The following is a 21,565-nucleotide window of genomic DNA, read 5'->3' on the forward strand; positions in this document are numbered from 1 at the left end:
AAGATCTCAACCCAGGGCCACCCTGTGACCAGCAGGCCGCCCTGCTTCTCTCATCAGCCGAAGCAAATACAACCGAAATTACCGCAAAGGCTCCGTATTTGTGAGACCTCGCTCGTCAACACCGCCATCGGTTCCAAACCCCCAGCCAACCCGACCCGGACACCGGCACACTTTGCCCTGCTCGTATCCCAGAAATGACGAGCCCGGAGAGTGGCCGTCGCCGCTTACGGAGAGCGTGGCGCGGGCTGTGCCGGGTCCTTGCCGCTGTCCTCTTACCCTCTGGGCAAGCCCGCGAGAGTCACGACTTTCACAGGTGAGACACCTGCCGTCGGGGCAGAAGAAATGATCCGTGGCTTGTGAGAAAAAGACGGACGCCCACATCTTTCGGGGCTGCTGTCTGGCCCTTGCCCCTCAGAGCACAGGACCTCCCCGGCAGAGCCGGGCTAACGGACTTAAGGGCAAGAGAAGACTCCCGCGGGGGTCGTGGCGACCGCTGACACTCTCTTGCCTCCCAAACTTTTCCCTCAATATTTCCATTTATTGGGGGATAACGTTTCAATATTTGTAACTGATAGCACAAATACCCTTTACCTTGACCCCGCAAACACTTAAATCAGATCGGAACTGCCAGCTAGCACACACACAGGACGGCACCCACCTGTCCAAGTTCTGGATAGTGCTAAGGAGGTCTGCGAATTTGGGAGATGATATGGCCATTACGCTGCCGCCAGGGCGCCCCTCCTGAGGCCCCGTGGGTCAGCGAGCGCACAGGGTTTTGTAACCATGGAGACAAACTGAGTTAGAGAAGCCCCCGCATCCAGATTACCTCTCAAAGACGGCAAAGGGAAAACAGCAAGCTCTGAAATCACTCAGTGCGTGGGAGTCAGTCCTCAGTTATCTAGACCTTAATGAAACTAAAGATTCTGGCTGACTCAGGAGAGCTGTTACCCACAGAAATGTCCAGGAGTCAGCCAACTCCCCCTAAGGGAGCTGGAACAACAGGGAAGGATTCCCTCCCAACCCCCGCCAGGGCTCTTGCGTCCACTCTGTGTCTCTTTCCAGAAGGACGCCCCACGGGACAGTCCGTAGGGAAGGCTCTGCCCCCAGCCGCTGCGCCCTGGCTGTCTTCCCACCGTCGGAGACGATGATCCCCTAGCCTGGGAATCTCGAGCCGGTGGTGGCATCGTTGAGATGGGTAAGGCCAAGGGACTCCCCGAGAGAACATCTTTCCTGCTCGCATTGCATCACCCCAGCTGCTCCGGGGCTTGTTCCTGAGAGCTGGGCTTCCAGTCGTGGTCCAACCCAACAAAGGCTGAGAGTTCTTTCCGGCCTCTGTGCCACAAGGAGACAGGGTTGGGGCCGCATCTACTTTGTGTCCATTTCCAAGAGTAACTTGGGAAAGGTCACACGTTCCATTGGCTTTTACAGTGTCCCCAAGGCCAAGGGAGCCACGGCCCTCCTCTGAACCCCTGACTTTGGCCTTAGAGAGAGATGGACAGTGTCTCTGCTATGCTCAGCCTCACGGGCTGCTCTGCCTTTAGCTGTGAGTCGGTCCAGATGAGAACGTGGGGCACCAGGTCGTTTCTTCAGATAGTCTTCTTGATCATGTGACAAATTGGCCTGGGGTCCAGGGTGCCCCCGGGTCCACCAAGTCTGCCTGGGCTGAGGAGATGCGGGAACGAGTGGGCAGGAAGCCGGAGGGCGGGAAGGGGCGCGCACACCCACGTTTCCTCGGGGACCCCCTCGCGTGGCTCTCCATGCCGTCCTCGGGGCTGCTGGGGGCCAGACCTGACCTGGGCTCCCCTGAGGACACGCCTGAGCTTTGATTGCGGGAGAGTGTGGCTGAGGAAGCAGCCGGTAAGAAGCAATTATCGTTCATTTGTTGCTATGGAGTTTCTGCCGCCCATTCGGATCCATGAAGGTCTTGATAATTTTCAAGGCCCTTTTATAGAACACACTGTGCATCACCAAGCGCTCTGAAAGGACCCTCACCGGCTCCTGCGAGCAGACCCGCCACGGGAAGGGCGCTGCCGCTTCACAAAGGAGCACAGGGCGTGGGCTGTGGGCCTGATAACTAAAGTCAGGGGCGGGGACAGAAAAGACACGTGGGGTGACATGTAGTTCTAACAAAGGGAACGTGGCTTCAGGCCGAACTGTGTGTGACATCAAGGTCAAAGGCTGTCGTGTGATATCGCTGAGGCTTTGACATCTCTGGGGGTCACGGTGGGCAGGAAATCATGTGTGAAGAACAAGGCGGCTGTGGAGGACCACGACGGGCAGCAATTCTGGTTCTCAATCTTCAGTTTCCAAAGGAAGTCTGTCGGAAATGAACCAAGTCTCAGGCCGGTCTTTCAGGTACCGGATCCTCCATTCAGAGCCTTTCAGACTCCGTGCGTAATCGTGTCTAGCCACGTCCGTAGGCTTCGGTAATGGTGAGACAATACAGTAGTGCGAGCAATCCTCCTCTGGGCCAGTTCTCCGTCTTGTCCGCCTCTGGGTAAAGAAATCGTGGTGGACTCGTGCAAAGCGATTGTCTGTCACCGTGAAAATGAATGACCTGGAGTGATGAACGGTAACACATGTGGGTCACTTGACAAGCAAACTTGAATAAAGGGTAGATCGCCCACAACCCCGCGCCACTTGTGGAGACTTAACCGTGTGCAAGAGCAAGCAATACACGGTTGAAGTAGACATCGCCAAGTGGGAAAACTGTGAAGGGCGTTACTAAGGGAATGACGAACACACGGTGAGGGCGCGGTGACCTCCAGGAGAAGGAGGGGACACCGGTCGACACCGGAGAAGGACTCAGCAGTCCCGGTCCGGTTCTAATGCTTAAGCCAAGCAGCTGGGCTGAGAGTATCTGTAACGTGATTCCTTGTATCTCGTGTGTTCTTTTAAATCTCTTCTTTTGTGTTCATGAGCCGTAGTTTTAGCCTTTAGCTTGGGTTTTCCCCTCTCGCTGCGAACCTTGGTTTCTCCCCTTGCCCAGGAAGGCCAACCTGGTCCCTGCTCCTGCCAAGCAAGGGTGTACACTTCCAGCTCCACAGAAAACAACTTGCTCGTGTCAGGGGGCACGCTCTCTACTGTTTCGTGTAATAGGATTATAAATTATCTCGAACCCTAATGATCATGATCAATAATAACAAGCAGAGCCAAGACCAGGGCTGAATTACCAAATTATCACATATGTGTGTTTCTATCTACGATAAAACCACTATGAGGCAGTGGTGGTGATAAGGATTTTTCTAAAAATTTTTCAACAGAACATGTTGGCGAAACAAACATACAACATAAATGATCTATTTTCACTTTCTTCCTTTGTTTGATTTTCCCGGAGCACAAGATCCTACTAGAGACTATCCTACAGCGTCCCTCCCGCTCCAACTCACAGGGAGTCAGATATTTAAACTCACAAACACTCATTGCCCCAGGGCCTCACCCAGCCCCAAGCCCCAGAGGCCGGCCCACACCTGCCCTGCCTTCCCACTCGCTCCGCCGGGTCCCCGTTGAGCGGATGAAGGAGCTCTCTCTGGCATCAGTTCTAACACAGAGAACACAGATTTGGGATGAAGAGAGGCTTTCACTCTGCCGTTGCAATCTGCAATGTGAGCCTCCTTCTGTGTAAGAACCTGTCCACTGGTGGGACAGTATGTTGTGATTCCCCCGCGAGGGGTAGGACCCTAACTGGAATCAGTAACAAATATAAAGATGTGGGCGCAGAGCAGACTCTGACCTCGCTCTGCACCATTTGCAAGGGGCGAGGCTTGTTTCCTGCAGAGCCGCTCCTTCCACCACGGCTTCCTGCGGTCCTCCCAGCGGGGCCGGCGGAGGCGCCCTAGTAAGGGCCCGTCCTTCTAGTAACACCTTCTGGCGTTTGACTGTGCAGGTGAGCATGTTCTGACTAAGCAGTGGGGGCGGCGGTACCACCGGGCACACTCTTTGTACAGGAGGAAACCCAGATGGCGGGGGCTAAGGGCAAACCCCCATCTTTACAACGAGGAAACCCTCTTTGCTTCCCTGTAAAATAAGTCCCACTAAACTCCTTTTGGTTGGGTCTTGGGAAATGGAAGAGCTTGATCATCTCAGGAAGTAGGCACACAGCTTCCCCGGGCAGCCTGCCCTCAGCTTCCGACCCCGTGCTCTGGAGCGCGGGTGCTTCCCGCCTTGGGGCGCCCACAGCTGCCATCGCCGAACCGCGGGGCCCATCAGGATTCGGGCTGTGACCCGAGCAGCTGCCTCGGGCTGCCTTCAGCCCAAGAGACTCACTGGCATGATGTCGAGTGCGGGGAGGGTCGCAGAACTGACGGAGGACACAGAAGTCTGCCAGGAACTCCAGAATTCTGGAAGGTCAAAGCGCAGGAAACAGCATGGCCCTCTCTTTGCAGGAGAAGTCCGGCCGCGATTCTAGAACTGGATTCCGAAGCCGCGACTGTCAGCAGACGCCCAGCATCACTTCCCGCCCGCGGGTCAAGGACCTGTGGGGGAGCCTCTAGAAGGTGCCTCGCAGGTCTGATGCCCAAGTTCAGACCACAAGGGCAGAGGAACAGAGCGTCACCGCGTGTCCCTGGACCCACTGACACGGCCCACCTTGGGGATTCTGCCCAGACAACAGGGACTGGCAGCAGCTCGCTGCGTCTGTCCCATCGGCCTCACGAGATTCACACACACACGCTCTTTGCCCCGAAGTTCGTTTCCAAGAGCAGCGACTGGAACACGTGCCCCTCTCCTTATCTCGGGCGAAGAAGGCGCTCGCTCCCTCGCCAACGGTGAAGGCCCAAAGCCTCAGCGGTGGCCGAGCGCGTGGCTGTGGACGCAGGGGTGCTCAGGTTCCACTCGTGAGCGTCCCTGCTGCTCCCACACCCGCGAGCCGCACCGCGCTGCTGTTGCCTTCCGCCGGCGTCTCAAACGGCCGGGATGTCCTCGTGCAGGACGGCTCCCAAATGTTGGCTCTTGAGGAATCCGAGGCTTGGGGGTCAACTGTGCGCACCTGTCCTGCCAGACGGTAGCGAGGACGAGCGGGCTTTTCCATCTGTATCCGCGTCCTGTGGCTGATCTCGCAACATGCCCCCCATCACCCACAGCTGCGGGCTTAATACAGAAGAAATTTACCCTCGAAAAGCTCTGGAGGCCGGAAGTCCAAAATCAGGGTGTCACCATCATTGGTTCCTTCCATGACCCCAAAGCAGAGTCTGTTCTCCTGTCTCCCTCCAGGCTTCCAGGGGCTCTGGCCATCCCTGGTGTCTGTTGACGGGTAGATGCGTCTCCTGGCTGGCACCGTCACCACCTGACCGTCTCCCGGGTCCCCGGCTCTCTCCTTCTCTTCTTATTCGAGCACCGGTCACTGGGGGCTCCTGGGTGTCTCGGTCGGTTAAACGTCTGACTCTTGGTTTCAGCTCAGGTCCTGATCTCAGGGTTGCGGGATGAAGCCCCACATCGGGCTCCCTGCTCAGCGGGGAGTCTCCTTGACATTCTCACTGTCAGTTCTCGCTGGGCCCCCTGTCCCAAAATCCAGTATGACCTTATTTTGACTAATTACATCTTCAAAGACCCTCTTTTAAACGAGATTACATTCTGAGGTTCTGGGAGGACGTGAGTGTGTGGGGATCCTACTGGGGATCCTACTGAACCCCGTGCAGAGTCACGCAGGCCTGAGCGGGTGTGTCGGCGACCTCATCGTCCCCACCCCCCGGCAACAGTGTGACGGTGTGTCTCGGTTTCCGCAGACGCTCCCAGCTGCCCGCTGTAACTCCGATACTGTCCCCGTCCGGGCTCAAGAGCGGAAGCATGAACAACACACCACACCGTCTCGCCACGCGTGACGTACGTGCACAAGGAGCCCTAACTTCTATCATTAGAAGCAGCAGCAGCCAGCGACGGGGCCGCACGTTTGGGACCAAGGCTTCCTATAACCCGGGAGGGGAAGGCCGAACCCGCAATAGTTCGCAGCCGCGGTTACAACCAAACAAGGCCCTTCGTGCGCACGTGTGTGCGAGCGTGCGGGGCGCGGGACAGAGAGTGAGTCAAGGCCCTGGTAGGGGCCCCCAGAGGAGCCCGTCCTCACAGCGAGGCTGACTCTAGGGTGACACCAAGTGCGTCGGCAACAGCGGTGAAACGGCAGGGCTGAATCCCTGCACCAATCTCTCCCCCGGCCGGGCACCATCTCGCAGACAGAGTGACCTCTAAAGTTCGCTGAATTCATGAGACTTAGCTAGACATTTCTCAAGGCTCATTACACACAGGAGTGGTAACTCCAGCTTTCTGAGAGGGACAGACGGACTCTAAGCCTTAACTTCCCTTGCCCCTTTGTCCGGCGACTCGGTTGGACTCGCCCACTGGTTCCCAGTGATCCCGGAATGTGGCGTATCAGAACCAGCCGCTGGTCTGCCAAAAGTGCAGTGTCCAGGGCCCCCAAACCACACCTGTGGGACAGCAGCTCTGGCACAGAGCTCCGGAATCTTCTTTTTAAATACCATCCCTTGTGATCCTTGCACATTCCTCAAAGCCAGACAGGCCGCCGGGCCTGACGGGAGGAGCCAGCAGGGAGGTCCAGGGCCCCACAAGGTTTTTTCTATTTATCACCACACGTAGACTTAAAATAATCGCAGGTCTCTGGTGTGACTTCTCTCCTAGCTCCTTAAATCCGTAAGTCCGGCGGGGTTTGCATTTCCGTATCTGTTACAGGGAAGGTCTGACATTTCCCTGCAGCTCCAGGACTCACTGTCCAGTGCGGTGGCCACGGGCCCTGAGTAGTTATTTAGATTTAAATGAATGAAAGTTAAATACAACTTAACATGCAGTTCCTGGGTTGCACTAGCCACGTCTCGGCTCCGTACAGGACTTTGCGTCCCTGTAGGAAGTTCTTCTGACGCAGCAAGGCTCTGGAGGCCTGTTTGCCAACCCTGGCTGCCCACAGGAGTCCCCTGGAGAGACTCCAAAACCCCAGTGCCCAGGCTGTACCCAGGCCAATTTAATCGTGACCTCTAGGGACGGGACTCAGCAATTTCTAGAGGTAGCTTGCACCAGAATCCCTGGCGGGATTGTTGAAGCGGAGACTGCTCGGGGTGGGGGCACGGTGGGGGGAGGCTCCAGCCTCAGAATTTCCAATTCAGTAAGTCCAGGTTGAAATGGGAGAATATGCGTTTCTGACAAGTTCTGAGGTGCAGGCTTTGCGATCTGCGCCTCAGAAGGAAGGTCACTCAGGAGAGCATCTGCCTGTCCACAGAGCACCGCGCTGTCCACCACGGTCCCCCGCAGCCCCCAGCAGCCCCCCCGCCTCCCCCCATACTGCAAAGAACAGCAGAGAGCAAGAGCCCTGTTCCCGAAACGGGGAGAGGCTCTGGGAGGCATTAGAACTATCCAAGGCAGAGACCCAACACACAGCGAAAAAGGAAAGTTCTCTTTTTCTCCCAACTCCTCCCTGATGTTTTCTTTTTCATCGCGGTTCCCAAGTCCCTGAGGCTGCCGCCCATGGCTGCCTCTCCCGCCCAGCTTGGCTCCCATGATGAATGGGAAGGAGCCACGGGCCCCTCCCAGATGCTCCCGCCACTACTGGGTGGGGAAATCCCGTGAGAGTCCCCCGTCCTGCTATTTGTCTCTCGGTCCCCAACCAAAGCAAAGATCCAGAAGGGTTCCACCTGTAAGCCCGGCTTGGTGCCGCCTGAAACTTCCGGATGCCAGAGCCCCATGTGTGCTATTTCGGGCTCACACATCTAGACGCACGACGAGAGCCCCCCAAAGGGACGAGACCCGGACAGCCTGCACCGGCCTCTGTCATCAGCCCTGCAGCACCTTGGTTCTGGTCAAGGGTCGTCCTAACAGTCGCGACACATAGATCTCCCCCTCCTTGCTCTTTTTATTTGTCTCGTGTCTGATCTGAGGCTGCTCTGCATGCCAAGTGTCTAAGAGCATTATAAGGTACAAGAGTTCATTCCTCACTTAGCCTGTATTTTCCACTTCAAAAAAATGCAGTTGCGTCACCTGGTGTCCATCACTGTGCCTTAAAGAAAGGAGCAATGTTTGCTTCTTGGACTTGCTGGATTCCACTAACTCTAAATCTTAAATGTTATTTTGAGACACAAAAAAATCTTCCCTCTTTCTTTTTTTTTTTTTTTTTAAAGATTTTATTTATTTATTTGACAGGCAGAGATCACAGGTAGGTGGAGAGGCAGGCAGAGAGAGAGGAGGAAGCAGGCTCCCCGCTGAGCAGAGAGCCCAATGCAGGGCTTGATCCCAGGACCCTGGGATCATGACCCGAGCCGAAGGCAGCGGCTTTAACCCACTGAGCCACCCAGGCACCCCCCTCTTTCTTAATCTCTCGTTTTAAATTGCTATATTAGAGCACAACATGAGTACACCCGATCGTACCGCGAGCCAGAAGGAAACCCGATGGGTCCAGGTCGGGTGCTGCCCGGAGTCCGGCAACGCCAGGGAGCACAGGTTCGGCTCATTGGTCTGTTTGGATGACTTTCCGGACGGTAACTGTTAAAGACATAAAGAACAAAATTATTAAAGTGCAGCACCACCGCCCTTCAGGCTCACCGACGGACGTGCCCGTCCACGGTTACTCCTCCCGTTCAGACCCGAACTGCATTCATGTCACAGAATAACGTATCTAAGTCTCTCCCTCCTGCCCCGGGGATTTCAGTTTCGGACCAGATGATGCTTCTCCTCTGCACTCGAGGTCAAGCAGGAGGAGATTCCTTTTCCCCTGGAAAGGAATCCTGGACTCTGGGCACATTGTAGCTCCTCTTTCATTTCCAAGCACTACTGTGACATTTATAAATGTAATCCCCTAATTTGGTGAGGAAACCCAGCCCCCCATCTCTAAGGCTCTGCCTTCAGTGCAACAAAGCCGGCAGGTCAGACAGCAACCGGGGGGTTTCTGACTCCCCAGACCTTTGACCACCCTCTCTCCCCGGGGCTGCAGCTTTTCAGCTAGGAAGTTAAAGAGAAGAAAAGCACAATATTTAAAATTCAATCACAAGTGTGCCCATGCGTCATTAAAGGCAGACCTTTGTCCTGTTGCTTTCTGGACTTTGAATGTGGATTCTTCTTCTTGAGATGACTGTTGTACTTCGTTCTCCTGGAAAAAAGGAAAAGCTTTAAGCACCCTAAAATGAGGCTTTCACCTGATACTAATTTTCTTCTTAGCTATAAAGGCGATTGTTTGTTTGAACAAAGAGGGATGGGAGCTGCGAGTAGCTGTTTACCGGACAGGGATGAGGGCACCGAGGGAGGAGGGGGAGCCTTCTTCATTAGGGGGGCAGGGACTGGGATTACCGCAGACAGACAAGCCCTGCATGGAAAGGGGGCACTGGATTTTCTTATTCTTCGCCTGCAACAAGACACTATACTTATCATCTCTTAACCGCCAATAACGTGTTTTAGACAGCTCTAGGTTAGTGTTAAAATTTAGATTAAACAAGCAGTTGGAGTCTGATTTTTAAAACAAAAACAACAACAACAACAACAAACCTTCCTAGAAGTGCACACTGGCGGGTTCGCAGTCACACCACCATGTTGTGCGGAGCAGAGACGCCCACACGCAGCACACAGGCCCGAGGTGTCCATCGGCCACGTGGGTCCGAGTCCCCCAGGGAATCCTGGCCTTTTGGGAGCCCGCCGCGCCTGACACGGCACAGGCCTGCAGGGAACATCTGTGGGACAAAGGCTGAATGAATTTCACTCGAACTGAACATGACTCTTCTGTACCCGCGGAATTCACTCTCCTTTCAGTGACTTGAAGTTTTGCTGAAACGGTTCTTCGGAAATCTCAGAGCAGAAAGGTTTCCAGCGCTTCAGAACTCGCTGGAAACCTCTGCAGTCAGAGCAGGAAACCCAGGTAAGCCTGACGCTCCTAGCCTTAGTCAGGATATTTCTGTTTTTAAAGAGATGAGCCGTGGGTGTGATAAGGGACTGTGATCTCCTGTGACGGGTACTCGCCTGCTACCCACTCATTTGAGGTTAGACCCGATCCTGTGTTTGTTTCCAATTCAGAGCACAGGAGACAGGAGTCAACAGTGTGCTTCTAATCCCCGGGGAACAAACTCAGAAGTGGGAGGGGAGAGTGGGCGTGCAGATCAAACAGGACGCAGGGGCCTGGTTTTTAACTGAACAGATAATCAGAGTATCCAGTGAGGGCGTGACTTGTCAGCCGGAGGTTACTCGATTGTCCCCTGAACCAGCGACGGGGCTGTGGCCCTCATTCCGCTCACCAGGGACCGCGTGTTGACCATCCGAGCGCCCTCACGGAAAGGCACACGGTTTTCAGCCGGGAAACACGAACACGGCGCCTCCCGTGTCTTTGGCTAGAACCGAACACGCTGCCGTTCGAGGGGCCCTTTTCCTCCGGTGGAAGCCCTGATCCTCCGGCTCCGGCAGGGCCGCCAGGAAGGACTAGCGCAGCTCATGCCGGCAGCTTCAGGAGCAAATCGCGCTGCGCACGTTGTCCTGAGTGCGGGGACTCTGCGGGGTCCTCCATCGTGACCTCACTCAGCGGCTTTTCTCATAGGACAGTTCTCCGTTACAGGTGCGCGGCCGAGGATGCCCTGGGCAGGGCGGCTCATGCTGTGACTGCACCTGCCTGCTCGCTGAGCGCCCCGGGGTGCTGGGTGCGGGGTGCGGGGTGCTGGGCGCTGGCCAGGGCGGGGCGCTGGCCAGGGCGGGGCGCTGGCCAGGGCGGGGCGCTGGCCAGGGCGAGGCCCTCCAGAAAGGGCTGCAGAGAGGACGGTCCCGGCGGGGGGACCCAGGCCCACCTTTCCCGGGCCACCTTGAGCTGGGAGGGCGCCGCCTTCTCCGGGAGGCACAGTCCCTGGGCGAGCCCCCGCCTCCACGCCGCCCTCCAGGGAGGGTCGGCAGGCTGTGCGCGCGGGCCGGCGGGCGGAGGGCGCAGCACCGGGGACGGGGCGCGGGCCGGGCCGGGCGCCCACGAGCGCCTGTGCCGCATCCTGGCACCCAAGGGCTTAGGTCGCGCGCAGACGTCGTGTTGGAAAAGGGAAAACGGGGCGCGTCGCGTGTCGTCGCGCCCGCCGCTCCTCGGCCTGTCGCCGCGAACAGAGCCACGGCGGGCGCCGCACTCGGCCGACCGCACCCCCCGCCGCGCCGCTGACCCCGCCGGCAGGGGGCGCCGCGACCCCCCGCCGAGACAAAGGCCGCGGCGCAGTGGGGCGTGGAGGCCGCCCAGGAGCGGGGCCGCTCGGGAGGGGGTGGGGCGCGGCGCTGGGGTCTCGGGGGCCCCGCCCCGCCCCGCCCCGCCCCGCCCCGCCCCGCGAGCCCAGAGGCCGCCGAGGGCCGACCGCCTGCCGGCGCCGCCCCCTTCCCCGGGGAGGAGGAGCCGAGCGCGGCTCCCAAGCTCCGCATTGTCCCGGGGACGCGGCCCTGCGCCCGCGCGCCGCCGTCCTCGTGGCCCCCCGCGCCCCGGCCCCCCGCGCCCCCGGCCCCCCGCTCGGCAGCCCTGCCCGGCGCCCGCGTCTTCTCCGCGGCCCCTGCGGGAGGACAAACCGGAAAGTCCTGAGCGCGGCGCTTCGCTGCGACGCCGTCCGCCCCCGCGGGCCCCCGTCGCGGCGACTCCCGGGCGGTGACCTCATTCCGCGCCCCGAGGTGCGCCCGCCGCAGCCCTGCCCGCCGCTCCCGGGCCTCGCCCGCTGTTGGCGCGACGGCGCGGGCCTCCGGGTCACGCTGCCGTTCGGGGCCCGAGACCATCGCGGCGCCGCCGTCGCTGCGGCCCCGGCCCTGCGACCTCCCCGCGCGGGGCCGCGGCCCGTCACCCGCAGGTCCCGAAGCTGCCCGGAGGTGGGAGCCGAGTGAGGCCCGAGAGGCCCGTTAAGGGGCGCGGCGCGGGGCCAGGAGTCCCGGCCTGTCCCCGCCGGGTCGCGCTCCGACGCCCGCGGCCCCCCAGCGAGCCCGGGTCACAGGCAGCCCAGGCTCCCGCGGGGCCGCACCTGCGCGCACCCGAGGCCGCTCCGGCCCTTGGCCAGCCTTTGTCAACGGCCCGCAGCCTCTGCCCGTTTCCTCCAGATCTCCCTGTCCCGGGGCCGCGCTCAGGTCCTCCCTACCGGAAGGCTGGGGGAGGGAAGGAAGAAAAGGCACGTTTGGGAGTTAGATTTCCTGTGTCTGGGCGGTGCGGCTCAACAGGAATCCAGAAGGGGAAGAGGAGCCGCGCAGGCCTCTGCGCACCCCTCCTCCCGCACCCAGGCTGCCTCCTCCTCCTCCTCCTCCTCCTCCTCCTCCTCCTCCTCCTCCTCCCAGCCAGGGCTGGGGCCGTCTGAGCTCTGGGATGATGACATCTGCATTGGATACATTTTCTTTTTCTTTTAGGATAAAAGTTTTATTTCAGAGAGAAGCACAAAGCCACCACTGTCTTGAACAGACCAGGGCTTCTCCAGGGCTCAAGGACTGTCCAGAGGGAAACAAAAAGGCATTAGCTCCTGGTTAAGAGAAGTCCAGGGCCAGGCCGCGGGAGCTCCGGCACTCCCGCCCTGTGGCACCCCAGGGCCTGGGCTCACCGTCTCCACAGAGAATCCACAGGCCCTGTGACTCAGGAACTCAGCCCAGGACCTGAGCCCGCCCCTCCCCCACCCTGTCATCCCTGAGGGGCAGGACTTGGTTGCGCCTCACTGAGACACTGAGGGGCACACTGAGACACTGAAAAGTGTAAAGCCACAGCCTTGATGTTCTCACGTACTTTCACACGCTCGTTTGTTCAACTCATATCAATTGAGCGCCTTCTGGATGCCTGGTGCCGTCCTAAGTGCAGGGAGTTGGGTCTGGTCTGGGGCTTCCACATCTGTCTGTCCTCGGGCTCACGTCATAAAGCTGTGTGGATCGGGGCCCCTCTATGGCGACGCTCTCCATCTGGTTTGAGACTCTCGCTGTGGCCCACTGAACCCTCCGTCCCTCACCTGTGGGCTCTCCCCTCCGACACCAGGTCTTCCCCGTTCTCTCGAGGCTCCTGGGACCCCAGTCCTGGACAAGTGAGCAGGTGCAGGGAAGCCCCCCCCACCCCAGTTGCTCTCCTTAAAGCTCTCACCATGTGTTTCGCTCCAAACACTCATTCCTCCTCTGCCTGCAGTTCGACGGGCGTCTGCGTGTCTCCGTAAGCAAAGGGCGTCTGCGTGTCTCCGTAAGCAAACACACAAAGAACCAACGACCCTTCCCCTTCCCTTCACCGCCAGCAACTTGAGAGTGTCCATCCTGCTTCGCCTCCATTGACTCCCTGATCCGCGGAATCTGGCTTCTGAATCCTTCCATCGCTGTATGAAATCGCTCTCTCCAAGACCACACCGACAGCCACCAGTGTCTGGCTTCTCTGTGGGCTTGGTGTCCTGCCTCGCCAGCTCTGGTCCCCTTCCAGGATGTGGACTCAGCTGCACCCATGTTGTTGAGGGGCTCAGGTGTCCCACAGGACTCCAAGGGGGCAGAATCAAAGGTGGGGTTTGGGTCCAGGGATGAAACCAGAAACCAGAAATGTCGAGTCTAGGCCACCAAACAGCAGGATTCCAGGTGTCATAGTCACATCTGTTTCATCCCCACCCTGGATGTAGAGGCTCCGAACAATAAGAAACAGGAAGGCACACGGCTTCGTGGGGTCCAGAGCTGGGGGGAGGTTTGGCTGGGGGTCTGCCTCAGGGATGGTCCTGACCCCCCAGGCAAAGTGAGCTTTTATTTTCTCCAAAAGACAAGACGTAAGTCCAGGGAATGTGCTATAAATGGGCCCCGTCCCGCCCTGCTGGCTGCACTGGGTATGAGGAACAGTTAGTTGATGGAAAGCAGTCAGCGCCAGCTGTCAAAACGGAAGCACGCGTGTGTTTCGTCCTACCAGCTTTCCTTCCAGGAGCCTGTCCCACACGTGTGTGTATGCGAGCGTGCAGAGATGGCGACACAAGCACGTACAGTAAAGGGCCTAACGGCAAACTTTGGGAAACGTCGAAGGGCCCCCAAAGGACAAGGGACAGCTTAGACCAACGACAGAGCCCCATGCGGTGGACATGTTTATTCATGTTGATGTGGACGATTTACTGTTACTTGAAGAACAGCCGCCACATCCTTAGGGTTTGATCCTATTTCTGTGAAAAATATCTGCACATACATGCTTTCATCGTCATGGAGAATTTCGGGAAGGACTTGGTTTTCCTCGGCGAAGTGGGAACGAGGAGTGCGTCGGTCCAGGAGGGGATTGAGATTTTTCCATTTTTAAATTTACACCATTGAATATTTAAAAAATTGCTTCCAGCCAGTTTGGGATGAATCCCGTGTTTACCAAGACACCTCATGTACTGTGACGCTTGCCATCTTGCCGTCGTGGCCCGGCACAGTGACCAGGGCGCACGGCCGTCAGTGCCAGCTGAGTCCCGAATCCGACGGACTGCTGGGATGATAGATATTCCAGAAGTGCAGGAGGAAAGCTGACTCAGGCCACTGTTTTGTGGTGCTGGAGCACGGTTTGAGGAACAGGGACCCCAGGAGGGCCGCGGTCATCGCATGCCGCCCTGCAACCAGCTCCTCCCCGCGCCGCGACTCTGCAGGCTTCTGATCCTGTCACTCGGCCATTCTCACTCGCCACTTCCATTCTGGGTGGCCACAGTCGGTGATTTTGATAGCCCCCCGACAGGTCAGCCTCAGACGGGGCTCGTTGCTGGATGGTTCGGACCCTCCTAGGCACAGCCCCACGGCCTCCGAAGCGCTGAGCGCCTCCACGCAGGGGAGGCTCCAGAGATCCACAGGACGAAGGCGGGGGCCTCCCACGCGGGAGCGGGCACCTGCCCTTTCCATGTTCTCGTGCCCAGAGCAGAGGGAAGCAACCCTCTCCTTCCGTGGGCCCCTCTCCGCAGGTCTGTATAACCTTCCTGTGCGAGTTCCGTCCTGCTACCGCGAGCGACAGTCCTGTTTTAGGAAGGAGAGATCAGAGACCCGAGTTCCTCACTCAGAGCCAGCCGTGAACTGTCTCTCCGACCCTGCAGCAAGGGGCCTTCTCCGTCAGGAGGGAGCGGCACTTGTCGTCGGGGTTCTCCCTGGACACAGGGCTCCTGGGGCGGAGCGCCAAACGCTCCTGCCGGATCCGTCCGGTTCAGCTCCAGCCCTTGTACCAGACAGCATCCTGGGGTCCCCGAAAGCCTTGACCTCTGCAGGTCCCTCTGCCGGGCCTGGCTCCAGAGGGCACCCAACCCTGGCTCTAGACCTGCGACGGATGCGTCATGCCCCCTCCCCCATACTCTCACACCATCCAGAGCCCTCGTTTGGGAGCTCTTTGGAGGTTGCAGCCTCTCCCGGGAAGAGCCGCACCCCATCTTGGCGCACCCCTGCAGCAGGCATGTCGACGAACTCGGGCTCTTCGCCCCGCCGCACGCTGAGTCTGGCCTGAGGGGTCACCGCGCAAACCCAGAGACACGGCCCCCCACCCTTGCTTGGTAAGTACCTGACGCCCAGAGAGACTGTATGCTATTTATAACCCCCAGGGACACGCAATCAAATTGCCAAACCCGGGAGGCTCAGTACGTTTAGATGGGCTCTGACTCATCCCGATGTCTGTTTGCAGAATCCGAGCAGAAGGTGTACTCGAGGAACAGAGAAGAGGACTTAGAACAAAATAAAATGTCAGGGAGATGACATGTCAGGACTCCTCTCCCAACCAGAGAGACCGGCGGGACCGACTGACTTCTCACATTTGTTGTACAAATTCAAGGGCAGAGATCTCTTTGGACAAATTCAGTTTTGGGAGGCAGAGAATTTTCCCTTTTAGTTTAACGCAGTCAGAAGAGAAACCAGCCCATGTAACTAATGTTTGAATAATACCAGATTCGTCTTGACTTGTTTGGTTCGTTTATTTCTTTGTCTTGGCCCTTGGGTGTGACTCTCTGGGCCCTGGGGACCACGGAGGGTGCTTGTTCCGGGCTCTGTGTTTTGAGGCCCCTCTGGCCCGGCACCGCAGGCCGGAAGGGTACATTTTCTTTTCACCTAAGATGGTACAGGCTCTCCCTGGTGTGTGAGCCGGCTAGGCCACGGCGGCCCTTTCAGTGACGTGATGTGTTTTCCTACGTAAAAAGCAAATGGATAAGACAGGAATCCAGACCCCCAAGGAGGGAACGCGCCAAGATGGAGGTTGGCCCCCAGGGAGAGGCACGGGCCCTCCTTGGCGCGGTGGTCCCGGCGAGCGGCGCTCCTGAAGCCCCGCGTGCCCTCGTCGCGGCGCCCTGCCCCCGCTCTTCCCAACCCGCTCCCTTGCACTTCGCAGGGAGCAGCAGGCAGCAGCGTCCTTCGGGCGCCTTCGCTGCCTGCGAAACTCAGCTCAGCGTTTCACTGAAATGTGCTCCCGAGCTGCGATCCGGAAACAAAACCCCGAGCGCTTCTCGGACAGCTTCTCCCTCCCCCGCGTCCCTGCTCTGTCTCCTGCGCGCCCCTGGTTCCCCCGGACCCCGCACCTACTGCTTTCCTGTCCCAGGCCCTCCGCGCCCTTCCATGCTCTTAAACGCATCACAGTGGGCCGCAGGCACCTGCCCTGTGGGGACTCCTGACGGTCCCCTCGGGAGGGGCAGCGGAGCACCTGCCGCCCTGTGCCCCCCACAGACGGGACCTTGAGTTTCCCTGAGCCCCCTGGACCAGGGCTTGAAATATGAGACATCAGGGGCACGCCCTCCACCTGTTGGGCTCTGCCTGTTCTGGAATAGCGGCGGGGACAATTTAGCGGGCAGTCCCTGAGCAGCAGACACCGAACTCAGAACCAGTCCATGGGGACTGTCCCCTTCATCTCCGTTTTATGGACGATAAGGCGGTTCGGGTGTCCTCGGCCCTGGCGACCCCGTGGGGAGAGGGAGAGGCAGGACCGGTGCCCGGCGGCCCAGGCTCTGTCTCGCGGCTCCACCTGGCAAGCGGGGTCGCCAGCCATAGTGGAAAGAGGTAGGTCTGGCCCGGGCTCCGTCGCCTAACCGCGTCCTCGGCCCGATCTCTTCAGCGGCAGAAGAGGACGTGCGGGCTGAAGCGGCCTCGCGGAGATGCGGCGCGGTTCCCCCAGCTTGTTCTTGGTGCTGGGAAGACGCCTGAAGGATGTCGGCCCCTGTCATGGCTGACTCTAGGGCCAGCGTCCTGGTGTCTGTGGATGCTTCCGTCTCCTCACCCGGGTCCTTCTCCTGGCTCGGCTGGGGCTGGCTGGCGGCGGGCAGTGGGTTGAACAAGAAGGGCTCTGAGCCGTGGTGGCCACAGGCCCCGTCCAGTTCCCCGGATGCCGTTTCTGTTCTCTTCCAGACTGTGCGACCCCCGCCACCCCCTCTGCCCGGGCCTCTGGAACCAGGGCCTCCCTTCTGCCACCCCAGCGTGACCCGGGCCACTCTTCCTTCCGCTGCCGCACCGCCGTCGCCGTGCGCTCCGGGGGCATCCACGGGAACAGGTGGCACGGGCATCGGGGGCTGGGCTGACTCAAGCTCGAGTCTTCGGCGGGACGAGGCTCTTCCTCTTGCTGCAGGCGCGCGTTGACCCGATGCCCAACCCCCGTTTCTCCGTCGGATCCGCGTCCAAGGATGGAAGAGCCTGTGTTTAGACCCTGCGTCGTTTGAAAAACGGGTTGGTCTCCCTTGGTCGCTAGTTCTGGAGCTGGGTGGGCAGGGCGGGGCAGGGAGCGGAGCTGGGGTTGGTGTGGATGTCGCAGGGGAGAGGAGGGGCTTTTCCTGCACGCCCAAGGTGCCCGACCTGGTCGTGTTGTCTTCCTGTCCCCCCGCTCCCTTCTTCCCCCGTCACCGCTCCCACACTGGGGCTGTGCTGTACGTGCTGGTCCACGCACACCGAGATCAAAATCCCTCTCCTCCTGGATTGAGGGCAAGTTTCCAGTTCGGATCCTTGTCCTGGTTGGGGAAAATCTCCACAAGCAGAGACTGGCCCGCTGCCGGAGAGGATGCTGGGGTCACCCTCCCCAGACTCCGATGGTCAGACCAGAGCCCCCCAACCCCATGCTGCACTTGCTGCCTTCTGGGGCTCTAGTCTGGTCTGCAGGAGACCGCAGGTCCTCTGGCTCTGCCATTTTCCCGCTGTAATAGCAAGAACACCAATAACAAGAACTCCAGGAGAGTCTCACACACTCACACACACTCACACACACTCACACACACTCACACTCACTCACACTCACTCACACTCACACATGTGTTTCTTGAGTATTTACTCTTTCCCGTGACTCACAGCATTTTTCCTGCGTGCGTAACTGAAACCAAACACCTCCTATTACACGCCCTGAGAGCTCGTAACTCTGAGAGAGTAAAAATATGTATTCATTAAAAATAATGTTTAAAGCCAGAAATAACTTGGGCATTGACAGTTTACAAAGAGAGATCTGAACACCTTATTTTTTTCAGTTATTCACAGAAAAGTCTTACGCTACCACAGATACAGATAGACTGACAACAGCGTAGTCCTTCTTGGAGAAATTCCGTCTGTCCTGGATCGTGCTGGTAACGGACGGGCCCGTGGGAGGGGGGCCAGGAGCCAGGGTCAGCCAATCCTGCCAGGTTCTGTTTCCCGCGGGTCCCAGTGGGGCGCCAGGGGACTGGGCTTGTGGGCTGCAGCGAGGTTGGCACATGAGATACGGGCTCTGAGGAACTGGTGGAACTCGGAACCCAAACCTGTTGGTCCACTGCCCTCCCCCAACTCCCCCGCAGAGGAGCCAGGCCTGCCAGCTGCATTCCGCTCCCTGGCAAGGAGTGGTCCCTACTCACGGGTCAAAAGAAGTGTGCTCCAGCCCAAGGGAAAATCTGTGATAGTTTCTGAGAGTTGAGGTAACACAGCACACCGGCTGTCACGTACGGAGTCTTGTGCTCTCTTCGATGGAGCGTTTTCTCTGAGAAAACAGTAATTTCAGGACAAAACAGGACAGAAAACACTGGATAAATTAAAGGCCGCTAGAATTAAGTACAAGAGGAAGGCCAAAGCCTCCGAATGATAAGACCAAGGGAGGGAAAAGCCTCCATTACAAATGGGCAAACCCAGAAGGCAGCCCGGTCAGAGCCGAAGTGGCGAACTTGGACTCTTAGTTCTGGGTCTTGCTTTGAGCTGTGCATGCCATCACGGAGTTCAAAACCCGAGTCTCACTTTCAGAATAAATGAATCACCTCGATCACGCATTATAGCTGCTGCTTATTCTTTTATCTGCTTAATGAAGTCTAGAAACATTTATGGGGCTTAAATTTGCCCTTTGAAGTGATGGAAAAGTTCTGGAAGTGGACAGAGCTGGTGGTTGCCCAGCACTGTGAGTCTTGCTACTGTCCCTAAGCTGTACCCCTAGAAATGGTGGGATAGCACGTTTATGTCTATGTGTTTTACTACAATAGAAAAATATTACTTAAGTAGCCACCAGAAATCTAAGAAAATACATATATTTTTAGTTTAACTAAAAGTAGAAACAGGGACATAAACCCAAATCGTATTGTGAGTTATCATGTGTTTTGTTCAATAAATATAACAGAGGTCACTTTGTTGTTTAGAACAATTCGAGAATAAAATGAATTACTTTACTTAAAGAAGCAAAACAAAAGTTGCTTTTTGAGGGCCATGATTGGGAAAAAACAGCCGAAGGCATAATTTGCCTGGTGAATGCCATCTCCGTTTCTGCTGTGGTTCAAGGTCGTGAGGCTGTGTCAGCGGGTGGCTCCGGGGTGGTGACAGGTGCGGTTTTCTGAGTTTGGGCCTCGTCCCTGCAAGTCATTTGCTCCATCCCCGGGCAGCTGGCGCGGTGCTCTCTGAAGGACGGCAATCACGTCACCCACCCCTGCCCTTATAAAGACCAATTTTATCTGAACCTGGTATATTACTTAGAAAGATCCTAAAAGGCCAGGGGTAGGGGGCCAGGCAGCAGGGGAGCCTTTGACACCAACGAAGGGTCTAGGGAAATCTGATCGATGATTTGTACACCCTAGACCTGTGTCCATCTGAGACCAGAGTGGAATATCAGAGATCTGTTTTCACTGTTTCCACCCTCTCTCTTCCAAAAAAAGAAAAGAAAAAGTTGTTAAATGTGGTTAAAAGTTTTAACTTACGCAGTTTAAATATTCTACTTGATATCACAATATTCTGCACAGATACTGGTAGAGTGAGGGAAGTCCAGATGACCGTCTGAACAGAGGAGAGATTGTACTGATCCTAACACTCCCCTTCACAACCCTAGGGCTGTTACAGAGACGCTTTCTATGTGTTTATATTAAAGATGCCCCTTATGAATGTGATCGCTATTGGGGTATGTGTGGATGTTACTGAAAAGACTAAAATGTGACCAATCATTCTTTCCATCCAGTGAATGCATGAGGATTCCAGAAAACTCGGGATTTGTTGGGAGAACAAACCCCGCCCACCGCGGAGCGCCTTGCTGTGCTCCTCACCACCCACTTTGTGTCCTGGCAGTCCCTGGTGGTGAAAAGGGAAATCAGCCTTCGGGTTTTAAACGACTTTTCCACAGCAACACTAACCAAGATCAGTAAAGGGTGTTTCACGGTTAATAACCATTTGTGTTGGTATGATGAGTTGTTAAAAGTGGTTAAAAATATGGATGGATGGAAAGAGAGATGGCTAAAGAGAAGAAAGGATGAATGGACGGATGGACGGATCGTGGATGGACGGACGGAGGGACGGATCGTGGATGGACAGATCGTGGATGGATGGACGGATGGACAGATGGACGGACGGACGGACGGAGGGACGGATGGACGGAGGGACGGAGGGACGGATCGTGGATGGACGGATCGTGGATGGATGGACGGATGGACAGATGGACGGACGGACGGACGGAGGGACGGATGGACGGAGGGACGGATCGTGGGTGGACGGATGGACGGATGGACGGAGGGACGGATCGTGGATGGACGGATCGTGGATGGATGGACGGATGGACAGATGGACGGACGGATGGACGGAGGGACGGATGGATGGACGGATGGACGGAGGGACGGAGGGACGGATGGACGGATGGACGGACGGATGGACGGATGGATGGACGGATGGACGGAGGGACGGATCGTGGATGGACGGATCGTGGATGGATGGACGGATGGACAGATGGACGGACGGATGGACGGATGGACGGATGGATGGATGGATGGACGGAGGGACGGATCGTGGATGGACGGACGGATGGACGGATGGACGGACGGATGGACGGATGGACGGAGGGACGGATCGTGGATGGACGGATCGTGGATGGACGGACGGATGGACGGATGGACGGACGGATGGACGGATGGACGGATGGATGGATGGATGGACGGAGGGACGGATCGTGGATGGACGGACGGATGGACGGATGGACGGACGGATGGACGGATGGACGGAGGGACGGATCGTGGATGGACGGATGGACGGACGGATGGATGGATGGATGGAGGGACGGATTGTGGATGGACGGATGGACGGATGGATGGACGAATGGACGGAGGGACGGATCGTGGATGGATGGACGGATCGTGGATGGATGGACGGATGGACGGATGGACAGATGGACGGACGGATGGACGGATGGATGGACGGATGGACGGATGGATGGACGAATGGACGGAGGGACGGATCGTGGATGGATGGACGGATCGTGGATGGATGGACG

At 57.6% G+C, this 21,565-nt stretch overlaps 1 protein-coding gene and 2 long non-coding RNA genes across 3 annotated transcripts; 1 reads left to right on the plus strand and 2 right to left on the minus strand.

Annotated features, from left to right (window-relative positions):
* Positions 1-8,260: 8,260 nt before the first annotated feature.
* Positions 8,261-10,644, minus strand: LOC116572304. Its single transcript, XR_004278205.1, has 4 exons — positions 10,215-10,644; positions 9,475-9,643; positions 9,012-9,082; positions 8,261-8,478 (listed from the first exon to the last, which is right to left on the minus strand). It is a non-coding gene; the product is annotated as an uncharacterized LOC116572304 (long non-coding RNA).
* LOC116572305 lies at positions 9,757-15,786 on the plus strand. The gene is made up of 3 exons (XR_004278206.1): positions 9,757-9,841; positions 15,225-15,404; positions 15,533-15,786. It is a non-coding gene; the product is annotated as an uncharacterized LOC116572305 (long non-coding RNA).
* A 962-nt stretch (positions 15,787-16,748) lies between these two features.
* On the minus strand, positions 16,749-17,524 carry LOC116572282. Its single transcript, XM_032311156.1, has one exon. It carries the CDS (start codon positions 17,388-17,390, stop codon positions 16,749-16,751), a length of 642 nt encoding a protein of 213 aa, XP_032167047.1. The 5' UTR covers positions 17,391-17,524.
* Between the last annotated feature and the right edge of the window lie 4,041 nt (positions 17,525-21,565).

The sequence above is a fragment of the Mustela erminea genome, chromosome 13 (genome assembly GCF_009829155.1).
Source record: "Mustela erminea isolate mMusErm1 chromosome 13, mMusErm1.Pri, whole genome shotgun sequence".
NCBI classification, from domain to species: domain Eukaryota; kingdom Metazoa; phylum Chordata; class Mammalia; order Carnivora; family Mustelidae; genus Mustela; species Mustela erminea.

Excerpts from the sequence above, each read along its gene's own strand:
- LOC116572282 (XM_032311156.1), bottom strand. The coding sequence starts at position 17,390 with ATGCCCGTGCCACCTGTTCCCGTGGATGCCCCCGGAGCGCACGGCGAC.